The following is a 12,858-nucleotide window of genomic DNA, read 5'->3' as shown; positions in this document are numbered from 1 at the left end:
TCTTTTTTTTTCTTTTTTCTTTTTTCAACACTAAGAATTCTCCTGTATAGTTACTTTGCATTTTTGGCTGTTATGGGGTAACTGTGCTTAAAGAGATCAGCAAAATGTCACCACTATCTCAACAAGCTGAGAATTCGACATATGTGAATGAGATCCTTATTCAACTGCGTTGTTGTTCTTTCAGCAATCAGTCAGCATTACAACAGAGGAGAGGCAGACTCAACTTATGCAAGTAATGAGATTTATGCAAAACACACAAAACCTTCTGAAGGTAAAATGAAAGGTATAGACAGAGTATACGATATAGATTTTTTTGATTTGTATTTAGATTTAGAAATATAATGGGGGAGGGGGGTAAAGCAGGCCACCTGCAGCCATTTCTTCTTTCTTCACCACCCCACTCCAAAGACTTTTGCAGGAGTAAGCAGATGCCATATTGTGAGTTTAATCTTCTATTTGAAGTCATACATGATTTGACATCACATCTGGTTGCTATGGAAATGATGTATCACAAATAGAAAATGAGTATTTCAGTTAGGGAATAAACTATAGAAGGCGATGCAGTGTTGTCTTTTTTAAAGACACATGGTTATGGTAATCTAGGGTGACCGGATGAGAGGAAGAAAATATCCCGAACACATGGGGACGGGACATAGGACAAACGCATAAAGATTGGGACAGTCCTGAGTTGATGGGGACGTCTGGTCACCCTATGGTAATCAGAAGTGAAGTGTGAAAATCACAGGTAATAGTCCGATCATGCATTTTATATAGTGCCTTTCATTCTAAAAGGTCGAAAAGAACTGAACGAATTGCAGATTCTGCTACTGAAAACAGCCTGTCCTGGAATTGAGTATGGCTGATAATTTTAAGTTGTCTGAGGTACAAATTCTTTAACATAACTTACAATTATTCGGAAAAGAAATATTTGTGTGTAAAAATTGTGTGTGATAGAAATGGATGATTTGGACTGTATACCTAACTCAAGATCCATTTAGAAATCCAAAGAATTAGTTCATGCAGTGTGACCTTGGTGCCTCCTGAGCCGGCAGCATGTGGCAGCTTTGAAAGGGGGATGGGAAATCAGGCATCATATAGTCATGCATAAACAATTCAAGGGAATCTAAACCTGCTGATAGAGGCATACTCTGTTTAACAGTAAAGATATCTTGATAAGTATGTGACTTGCCATAGAATGTCAGTTAACTGCTGTCAAGCAAATTGATTTGTGCTAGAGATGGCAAACTGAAGTAAGGTTAGGAAAACAAAGATATTCTATTATCTGCTGCCTTTAACTAACAGAAAATTGTAGACATGAAAAGAGGGGACTATATTACTGTTCGAAACCTGTATTTAAAATGCATGAGAAAAATCCGGTAACTGAGAGTTTGTTCCTCAAGTTGTTCAGTTAGTCATAGGAGACTCCTTGACACACAATGGTTAGCACAGTCTTCATAACTGCTTGGCAGCAATTCACTTGTTATGATGGCAAAAATAAACAAAATCTGTTTTCTCTTAATGGAATGTTTTAAAGCAGTATCTTGATGTAATTTTTTGAAAAGCTGATATTTAATACTAACATTATCAGAATGTAGTGATGTAGCTGAAAGAGGAATTGGTATATCAGATCATTTAGTCCAGGAGGATACTGTGTCTGCCAAAGATAGCATCAGGTGCTTCAGAGAAGGCCCAAGAAATCCTGTGGTGAAGGATCATGGAAAAACCTGTAGACTTAGACTTCTTCCTAATAGTCATCAGTTAAAGATTGGTTCATGTCTTGGAACATGGGGGTGGGTGTGGTTATATCCCTTCTGATTTTTCTGTCTAACATAACTGGCTGTTCTTTTTGATCATACTAAGCTCTGGCCTCCATCATATCTTGTGGCAATGAGTTCCATAGTCATTGCTTATTTATGTGTTTTTCAGTTTCATAGAATGACCCCTTGCTTTTGTAATACAAGAGAAGGTAACAGTGTTGAATGATCAAAGAATTATTTTGTATACCTTTGTTATGCCTCCTCACTACACTAAACAGCTGCAGTCTTTTCAGTCTCTTCATATGGGAGTTTTTCCTTGTCTCTTTCTTTGCCACCCTTTTGGACCTCTTCTATTTTTGTTCCTTTTTTGATATAGGGTGGCCAGAACTGCAGATGATAATCCAAATGAAGGTGTACCATCAGCTTCTATAAAACATACTGTGTTCTGCATTCCAACACTTGAGCTGTCTCCAGTAAAACACCCAAATGTTTCTCCTGAAGAGTTATAGTTAATTCAGAACCCAGCAGTTTGCATTAGTGCAGTCTGTTTTTTGTTCCACTTTGTCTTGATAGTCATAATCGAATTTTGTCTTTGTTTGCTACCCATATACCTAAATTGTTAGGTCATTCTGAAGTTCCGCAGAGATTTCTCTAGTCTTCACTAAACTAAATAGTTTTGTGTCATCTGTATATTTTTCACATTAATGTTCATTCATCCACTCGTCTGGATCAGTAATAGGATACTACAGGTTCTGGAATCTATCCTTGTGGTACCCCAGTATTAACCCTTTGTCATAATGAAAATTGATGATTTATTCCTACTGATTTTCTGTTTTACCCACTTCCTGATGGTATTTTTACCTCTCCTCTGATGCATACTTAGTTCCTTGAATAACATCTTGTGAGGGATTCTTGACCAAGACTTTTTTTTTTTGAAAGTCCAAATAGCAGATAAAATACAATGTATTTTGTGAAACATTTAAAGATTTCTAGTAGATTAAAGAGAAACTGTTTCCTTTACAGAAACTATGCTATCTTATTTTTCTCAAGGTGTTTTATAATTACTTGGTAACTCTCTTTTCAAACAATGTATCTGCAGTGGAACTAAGTTTTTGGGTCTGTAATTCCCACAATATCTCCTAGTACCTTTTTAAAAAAGATAGGCTTTGGGACAATATTTACAACTTTTCAGTCCTCTCTGGTATATTAGGTGATCTTTACAGTTCCTCCAAATGTTTGCCATCTGTTTGGGGACTTTGTTATCCCTTACCAAATTTATTCAACAACCTCCTCTTTTGACATATCAGTCTCCAATAGCACTTTATCTTTTTTATTCAAAGTAAGACTGAGATCGGTATCTCACCAATATCTCTTATAATGAAGGTTGATGTAAAGAAATAACTTATCTTTTCTGTAATGTCTTTATCTTCCTTAATTCTGTTAATCCAAAGAAACCACTAGTCTTCATATGCTTAATTTCATATGTTTTATCTTCTTAGCTTTTTGATCTTCAAATCTTTTAGCCTTCCTAATACCAGTACTTTCTACCTGCCATGGCTTGTGCTCCTTTATGTTGAATTTGTTAGGTTGGATTTTCATTTTCTGAAGGATATTTGTTTTGGCTCAAATAACCACAAGGATTTTATGTACTTAAGGGTGTTAGTGCAGCATCATAGCCAAATAAGGTTTTTTTATTTTTGTTTTAAATCAGTATACTTGCCTACCCAAATTCTTCTCCTATAGAAGGTTTACTTGTATACTTCACTGTAAAATATCTCTAAAACACAGAGCTTTAAAAAAATCCTATTTATACCGTAATTGATTATTATAAAAGTACACCTCTACCTCGATATAACGCAGTCTTTGGGAGCCACAAAATCTTACTGTTTGTTATAGGTGAAACTGTGTTATATTGAACTTGCTTTGATCCACGAGAGTGCACAGCCCTGCCCCCCACCCCACCCCGGAGCACTGCTTTACCGCGTTATATCCAAATTCGTGTTATATTGAGGTAGCAGTGTATGTGGGAAAGAGATTCTTGGTAGAGGCAGGGGCTTTAATAAGAATCTAGACTGTTGCAGAATTTGAATTGAGAAGACCATAAACCAGAATATGCATAGGTACAAATATCAGATAATTCTATAAACAGAATAGGGTGTATTATCTGCCTTTGGATTAATACAGTGAAAGGGTAAGAATTGTTCATCTGTTTTGTTTTTAAATGGATTCATTTTGTTCATCTACACATAGATACCATGTATTCTTTAATGGTTTAGGATCTTCAATACTTTTTTAAAAAACGCTTTGCGTTTCAGTGAAACCCATTTTAAGCATCAGAATCAGTTTGATAGCAGAGGAGGTTTTAAAACAGAATGGAATTGTACTGAATACCTTGAGGTACTTTTGAAGTGACTGCTTAAGAAAGGTTGCTGTTAGAAGTACTTTGATAAGTCTCTTGTGTCTATTAAATCTTAACTGTTGGGTATATTAGCTTAGTCCCTGAATTTATTAGCAGAAGTTTTTAAATTATTCCAATAACCTAAAAGCAGCAAAGAATCCTGTGGCACCTTATAGACTAACAGACGTTTTGCAGCATGAGCTTTCGTGGGTGAATACCCACTTCTTCGGATGCAAGCAGTCCGAAGAAGTGGGTATTCACCCACGAAAGCTCATGCTGCAAAACGTCTGTTAGTCTATAAGGTGCCACAGGATTCTTTGCTGCTTCTACAGAACCAGACTAACACGGCTACCCCTCTGATACTTGACACAATAACCTAAAAGTAGTGCTAAATTTCTATTCTTTGGTAACATCTGAAGGGGTTAATGTCAACATTTGACTTGTATATAAAGAATTCCCTGAATGTGTTTTTGAAATTTTTGTCTTGTTTTTTAAGCTTCACAATGAAGATGATCCTCCAGAATCAACTATTGAGGAGCCATCCACTTCTACAGAGACTGCACAAAATTCTCAACCAGCAGCTTTATCTGAAGCAGATGTTTCTCCTCCACCTTATTGTAGTATTGCTGTAGAAGCAGCTGCAACCTCAGGTATCTTTCCTTTATTAGATAACAGCTCTAGGTAGTATTACCGCTGGAGAGGTACAGATATTGTGAGGCAGCTACTGATTTGGGGGCATATGATGTCATCTGTTTTTTTCCCCATGCTTACTGTTACCTGATTAGAAGTGACTCACAGATGTTTTTCTCTTTTTCTGTGTTTTAAACCAAAACCCAGGCAATTTTTGGAATTGTGCTGACTGCCCAAATTACCAGACTGCGCAAGTAGCGTATTAGGTTTTTTGGTTTTTTTTTCCCCCCTTCAAGTTCTGTGTACTTTAACTCCACAGTCAATCTTTGGCTCTTATTCAGAATAGTCACCAGGTTTGCAGGATCAGGGCCACAATGCATACATTTCCCATGTGAATACCATGAATAAATGTCCACTGTGATAGACCCAGGCCAGTTGGGAACAGCAGAGTAGTAGAAAGGAGATATACTGGCCACTAGATAAGCAGTTTTCTGTTCCCTGAGTGACCAGAGCAGGGGCTGCTCCAGGCTAATGAGAACACCTGACTCCAATTAACCTAAGAGTCAGGTGAGGCTGTTAAGCACCTGACTCTAAGGCCCCTCTGATGCTCTAAAAGGGCTCACTCCAGTCAGGCCAAAGGGAGCCAGAGGAGAGGAAGTGCGTGCGAGGAACTGGGAGCAAGAGGTGTGAAAGAAGCTGAGAGTGAGTAGGCATACTGCTGGAGGACTGAGAAGTACAAGCGTTATCAGACATCAGGAGGAAGGTCCGGTGGTGAGGACAAAGAAGGTGTTGGGAGGAGGCCATGGGGAAGTAGCCGAGGGAGTTGTAGCTGTCGCGCAACTGTACCAGGAGGCACTCTAGACAGCTGCAGTCCACAGGGCCCTGGGCTGGAACCCTGAGTTGAGGGCTGGCCCAGGTTCCTCCCAAACCTCCCAACTCCTGATCAAACACAGGAGAAATTGACCTGGACTGTGGCCTCTACCAGAGGGAAAGGTTTCTGGACTGTTTCCCAACCCACGGGGTGAATCTGTGAGGCAAGCAAATCTGCGAGGTGAGCAAATCTGCCAATAAGCACAGGACCCACCAAGGTAGAGGAGGAACTTTGTCACACCACACATATGAAGTATTTGCAAGAGAAGCACCTCTGCTGGCATCATTTAATCAGCTGCAGAATCCTGTTATATGCTGATGCCGGGGTATAAAGGAAAGCCAACTACTAGACACTTATTAATATTGCTTGATTTTGTAATGTATTAATATTTTGTACACTTTGGAATATAAGTAAAATGTCATTAAACAAAATTTGTTCATTACTTTTTTAAAAGCAATACTTTACATACTAACTTAGCAAAATTGAGCCATTCCAAGAATAAGCAATTGTCCTGCCTTGGTAGACCAGCTGCAGTTTGCAGCAGGGCTCCGCAGTTGATAAGATGTGACATGATCAGGATAGGCCTCAGTTCACTTATTTCTTTTTCTTTTTTTTTTTTTTCTTTTTTCAACACTAAGAACCTGAAACTCTTCTTTTAAGATGTTTCTTTGCACCCTTCTTCCACCATCAGATACAATAATTTGCATATGAGTGGAACACTTGCATTTGTTTTTCAGCGGAATGTAATCTTAGTTCCAAAACTCTTCGCCCTTTTGCAGTATCTAGGTCAAACTTTAAATTAATTACTTTTGCGCTGCAGCACTAGGCATCTTTAAATTTGTGATTCACTCTTTCCTGTTCATTAAATAAATAAATAAATAAAAAACTCAAAAAACTTCTCACAATGTCTGTAAACACTTATAGGTCAAGTTGCTGTAGAACAAAGAGACTGAAATTAATGACTCTGCAGTTTAAATGTCACCAGCCTTGCTGTTACTTTAGTGTGCATTCTTTAAGATTGCTGTAGTCTATGGTTCTTGTTGATATTTTTCCAGGATACAAAGCATTAATCTCATTTTTTGTTTTTAACAGAAACAGAAACACATAATGAATTTTATCCTGTACCACCTCCATATAGTGTAGCTACCTCTCTTCCTACTTATGATGAAGCAGAGAAAGCCAAAGCTGCAGCATTGGCAGCTGCTGCAGCAGAAGCTGCCCAAAGAGTAAGTGAAATATCTCTAAAAATCTTTTGGGGGAATCTGTGAACAAAGTTGGTTTTGATAATGTACAGTACTCTAAAGTAGTGTTTTAAAAAGCATTTAGGCCCACACTTCAACCTTTTTTTATAATCAGTGTTATCAAATGATGTCTTTTGGATGCTAAATATAGCTGTTTGCTAAACACTTTAAAAAGCCACATTCTCTGTTAGATTTTGACTCTATAGCTAGTACATATCTGGAGGGAGGGGAGGAAGCAGATTCATTGAGTTAACAATTACAATTCCTGGGATAGTGCTGTGATATTATGAATGGCTTCTGATGGTAACAAAGAGGTAACTTAAGTCAGAGAGGTATGTTGCTTTTTATTGTTGGCAAAGAAAAAATGGACAAATTGAAACCAATATTTTTGATCTTTTAGCGCAGGGGTTGGCAACCTCTGACATGCGGCTCGCCAGAGTAAGCACCTTGGCTGGCCGGGCCAATTTGTTTACCTGCTGTGTCTGCAGGTTCAGCCAATCGCAGCTCCCACTGGCCTGGAACAGCAAACCGCGGCCAGTGGGAGCCGCGATCAGCTGAACCTGCGGACACAGCAGGTAAACAAACCAGCCTGGCCTGCCAGTGTGCTTACCCTGGCGAGCCGTGTGCCAGAGGTTGCCGACCCCTGTTTTAGCGTGTTAAGGATGACGATGTTGCACTGGCAACCTTAATTATGGTATTTCCTAACTTTTGAGTGCTTGACTTTTCAACCTTACTGTCTTTTTTTCATGTAGCGTTTTTGTGTGTAATCTGTTTTATATAATATCAGTATATGTGCTATTCCACCCTCTCCAGCCCCAAGTTTCCCCTTGTTAATTCATTCCCTTTGAAAGATTCTAATTGCACTTTCCTAGTTTTCATGATATATTTAAATTCTAAACTAAGTGACATTTAAAAAGTCATTTAAGTGAAAACAGAATATTTAAAATAATTAAATGATTTGTTGGTCTGTAATAAATGGCTTTCTCTTAACACTGTTCTTTAGTTGTTTTGTCTTATGTTTGTTTTACATGCTTAGCACGGCCAGTTTAGGGAGTCTAGGAGTCTGTTTGATGAAATATTCCTCAGTCCACCAGAGGTATGGTTCAGTTCTATCTAGTTTAGAAATTGCTGTGAATTTTCCTGCTGGTAAACAATGATGGGTTCCCTTACCCACTTCAGAATTATCTTATCACCATTGAAATCTCAGAATTGTTGCATATGCTAAATATGTGCCATTTTAGAATCTGTGTATTTGAATTTACAGGTTTGCCCTGTACAGTAACGCCTCGCTTAATGCTGTAGTTATGTTCCTGAAAAATGCGACTTTAAGCAAAGCCATGTTAAGGGAATCCAATTTCCCCATAAAAATTAATGTAAATAGGTTCCAGGGAAATTTTTCTCACCAGACAAAAGAATAAGTTTTAAACAAACAATTTAATATTGTACACAGCTTGTTGATTGTGAAGCTTGGTTGAGGTGGTGAAGTCAGAGGGTGGGATATTTCCCAGGCAATGCCTTAATGCTAAATGATGAACTAGAACAGCTGAGCCCTCCAGGGTTAACACATTATCATTCTGTGTTATGGCTGTGGGCACTTCACCATGTGCAGGGTGAAGCTGACCACCTTTTGCAAATTTGTCCCAGTTATCTGTCCTTCCTTTTGTAATAACTTACCTGGTAACAGGAGGGAAGGGGGCACTCATTTTTAACAGCAGATGAATTAATCAGCTGTCTTATCTACAGATCATGTAGTGTTAGTTTAACACACTTGAAAAAGAGTTAGATGTCATGGAAGATACAAAGCAAAGGTTAGAACGGCATCCGGGAGGTATTTTTGATCATCCCCTCTGAAATATTACTTCATTTGTAAAATTATAAGTTTATATTTTGTTGTGGATAAAAACAGTAAATAAGCAAATAAATCTTGCTAGTTTGGTATTCTGTCTGGTTTTCCCTTAATGTAGATTAACTAAAATATTAACATAAAATTAGGGCTGATGGGTGGGGGGAGTGGAGGGGAGAATATTTAAGAAGCTACAGGAATTTATATTTTCTCTCCTGACCATTATGCTATTTGCAGCAAGAGGAAGCCTGTCTTGCCACTTTTAAACAATGGCATCATTATTTTTAGCTTTCACCTTTTATGCACTTAGCCTTAAGTACAAATCTTAATTACACATTTTCCAACCTTCTATTAAAATTCCTCTAAACAGATAATACAGATTTCACATGTATGGATAAGAATTTTAGTGTGTGAAAGTTGCTGTTTCTAGTTTAGTATTTGAGATTGGACCTGGAATAAGGTCAAGTAATAATGAAAGAGTCAGTGTTTGGGTGCCCAAAGTTGCATGAAGTGGCTTTAAAATATGTATATTTTCTGTACTTTAACGAGGACTGTTGTATACTATTTTTTGGTCAGTTACAACTTTGCATTTTTGCCATGTAAATTCATAATTCTCAAATTAAATTAATATATTTCTCTAACTTTCATGACACCTACAATTCTATGTGTAGGCAAGACAAATGCTAAACTACGTATACATCTTATCTCTTATCAAAATCGAAGATTGAGATGAGACGTTTAAATCATTAAAGCAAAACAAGGATTAGGGATTTCAGTGTTTTAACATGACTGAGGAATTTTGTGAATCATTATCTTGTAGGTGTCTCCTTGTCTGTGACTTGACTTCTTAAAGAAGTTAGAAAATAAACGGTAATGCTTATCCTGAGAACTGGTTTACAGTTGTGCTAGAGGTCTGCTAGGGCCATATTTTGAATCCCAACCTGGATTTCCCACCCACCCGGAATCTGTCAGCACTACCATCTCTTTTGCTCTCTGCTTGGTGGGGACTCTAGCTGCCTCTTGCCCACGGGGTGGGTGCAGCAGCAGCTGAATGCCCCATTCCTGCCCATCTACACCTCACTGTACTGTACTGTGCTTGTAATTGGCTCTTGTTGGGTGCAGGCACATGTTGAGTTGCAAAGTTCTAAACTGTGCCCTCTGGTGGCACCATGTTAGTGAAGCTTTTGATTTGCTTTGATATTTATTTTGAAGTGTGCTACCACATGTGAGATTGTCTAGGATGACAATCATTACTGTACCAGTAGCTTATTTTGTGCTCATGACAGTAGTTCATGCTAGAATTTCCCAAAATGTATATCGGGAAGCCCTAATGTAGTGTAGTTAGGGCCTGAAAAAAAAATTTTTTTGTCAGAAAAAAATCACAGCTCTAATATAAAATGTGTACTACATAGGTTTGATTGGATATGTTTAGTGGTATAGTGCATTTATATTTAAATCATTTTATTTAAACTTAGATTATTTTAAAAAGTGTGTATATAAATGTCTGAATTTGGGACTATGTAAGCCTGCAAGTTTAGCATCTTAAGAAACTAGGTACTTCACTGTGTGCTATATTAAACTGACTTTTCTTATTCCAAATACTTAAATTTGGAAGCTTAAAAGCTGGAACTTCTTAGTTTAGTCTACTTCGGTAATGTAAAATGTTCTTATGTAAGTTGTCCCCTCTTCTAACCCAACAACTGAAAACTGTATGAAGATCTCACTTTAAAAAGATGAATTGAAATACTTTCTAGCTCTTGCATATAGATAAATATCTTAATGTCTTAGATTTTTGTAGGTTGCACAAGCTGTACAAATACAAACTTATTGCTAGTGCTAGGATCTGAGGCTTCCAGTAGACCCTTAAAATCCAGTCTTCACCAAAAGTATTTAAATGTGATTGAACTGTCGTTACATAAAAACTGTTTACAAATAAGGAGCTAAAATGGTGGTCATAGCTATGGGAATTATTTTAAAATGTCTCTACAGTAGACATCCTTGTGTATAGTTTATAAAGTATGTTGTGATGAAAGATGACATTTTACTTAAAAACAAAATACAGAAACCTCTGTGAATTTTGTGGTTCTGAAAATGTGATGATCCTTTGAACTTTAGTAAAAATGTCAAATATTTCTAATATGGTGAATATTAGTCAACATACAAAATGTGAATTCCTTGACAACTTAGTGGTATCCTCTCAAGTTGGAAGAAAGTAGTTACCTGTTATATGAGGATAAATAGCACAAACAGTGACAATGGACATTAGCTATTATGTCTACATATTTGGTTGGCAAGTACATTGCAATTGTTTTCTTCTGTTTACACTGAGTACATGAACAGGGTATGTTAAAATACATTGGGCTAAATTCATCCACAGTATAACTCAACTACTGAAGATAGTGGAATTACATTGAGGATGGATTTTTTTTTCTGCTAGGTGTTGAACATAACTTTTTCTCTCAAATGGTCTGTAGCTCAATTTAAATTGAATAAATCAATTCCAATGTACGTGGTCCAGTTTCTTTCTCGGAAGTTGATTTGAGTTTCATTGATAACTGGGCTTTATCATAGTAAAGCAATAAACTTCATTTGTCTATAGCTTAATAGATTTAATAGTATTTTGTTCTTTTGAGGTTCATTTATGTAGATTTGTCAACAAATGTGAGTCTGTTATGAAAAACACAATTAATAGTTTAAATCTACAAGATGGTGCGTTAGCCTAAAGTTAACTGTCCTTCACTGAAATATCTCCAACCTATAAATTCAGGAAGAAGAATATCCACCTCGGGATGACTTCAGTGATGCAGATCAACTTAGAGTTGGCAATGATGGCATCTTCATGTTGGCATTTTTCAGTAAGTTATTTTTGCATCCTAGATCTTTGAGGTGTATTGTATAGTTTAGATTTCCACTGGACCAGCGGAATATGAAAGATAGCCACAGTAAATTGCATGAACACAGTGTAACAAATGGAATCTTTTTACTTGTATACAGATGTAAAACAGTACCTGTTACTCAGAAAAAGCAAGTATGTTGTGTTTTTTCAGTCACTTCTGAGAATGGTGTTAAAACTAACTTGCACCTACCACAGATAGGTCTGAACAAATCCTCAGTTGATAGCCTCAGGAATATCAAGATTATACGGTGGACCGCATCATAAAGTTCTAACAGCTGCAGAACTGCTAACCTGAATTAAAAAATCTGGATGGCAGAAATGTGATTAATTACTCTTCTACCTGAAAATCTACCTGTAATACACTTATATGGGTGGCCTACAGACTGAACAGCTATGGAGGGATTTGTTCAGACCACATAGTATTAATTTTTTTTCAGGTTGAACTAATTTAGATATGTAAAATATAACTTTCTAAATTATAATCAGTTTAATAATGTAAAACACTGTCTCCAGATAATCTTTGGATTGCCACCAACACTGCCTTAGCACTTACATTCACTGAAACTGTGTGCTGTGCACCATTTATTTTCTATCAGATATACAGTAAAAGCTTTATCTGGCATGTTAGGGGAATGGTGGGGTGCAGGTGAGTGGAAAAATTCTGGTTAAGTAAGAGGGAAGGAGTTTGGATGTGAGATGGGATGCGGAAGGGGGTGCCAGATCCGGGCATTGCTCACCTTGGGCAGCTCCCTGTAAGTGGCAACCTGTCCCTGCTGCTCCTAGGTGGAGGCATGGCTAGGCAACTGCCTCTGCCCACAGGTGCCACCTCCTAGCCAATGGGAGCTACGGAGCCAGCGCTTGGATTTAAACACCAACAGGGAAGAAGGAAATTATTTGAAGTTCTGCAAGTGGCTATGTTAAAGAGAAATGGGGTGAAATAATGAAAGAGGTACTTCAGCATGGAAATAAAAACTACACACTTTCCAGAGGGTGAGATCTGTAAGAGCTTGGAGAACTGTCCCCATTCCTTGGGGTATGTAAAACTAGATAATTCTGACTTATTCCCTACAGTACATTTTCTTGTGGTTTGCCCTAAGAGGGGCATAACTCATTTTCTGTTGCTATGTCTACACTGCACATCAGTGGCAATGGTGTGTAGGGTATGTTTTGGTACACACCACAGTGAAAAGTAGGTAGTGTTCACGCTGCACTGTGTAGCTAC

At 37.6% G+C, this 12,858-nt stretch overlaps 1 protein-coding gene across 9 annotated transcripts in view; it reads left to right on the top strand.

The window, feature by feature from the left end:
- Nucleotides 1-12,858, top strand: part of NDFIP2 (Nedd4 family interacting protein 2) — an 84,193-nt gene that overhangs the window by 40,274 nt on the left and 31,061 nt on the right. For 6 of the 9 annotated variants that reach the window (XM_045011108.1, XM_045011089.1, XM_045011082.1 and 3 more), the window contains exons 2-6: nt 185-271; nt 4,652-4,805; nt 6,749-6,882; nt 7,934-7,993; nt 11,508-11,595. In XM_045011108.1, the coding sequence (XP_044867043.1) occupies nt 227-271; nt 4,652-4,805; nt 6,749-6,882; nt 7,934-7,993; nt 11,508-11,595 (481 nt within the window). In that variant the 5' untranslated portion in view covers nt 185-226. Of the gene's footprint in view, nt 1-184; nt 272-818; nt 883-4,651; nt 4,806-6,748; nt 6,883-7,933; nt 7,994-11,507; nt 11,596-12,858 lie in introns of those variants that run through there. The other 3 variants (XM_045011125.1, XM_045011118.1, XM_045011094.1) reach the window with 3 other exon arrangements.

The sequence above is a fragment of the Mauremys mutica genome, chromosome 1 (assembly GCF_020497125.1).
Source record: "Mauremys mutica isolate MM-2020 ecotype Southern chromosome 1, ASM2049712v1, whole genome shotgun sequence".
NCBI classification, from domain to species: domain Eukaryota; kingdom Metazoa; phylum Chordata; order Testudines; family Geoemydidae; genus Mauremys; species Mauremys mutica.
Note: the sequence above shows the minus strand (reverse complement) of the source record. Positions and strands in the feature narration are given on the sequence as shown.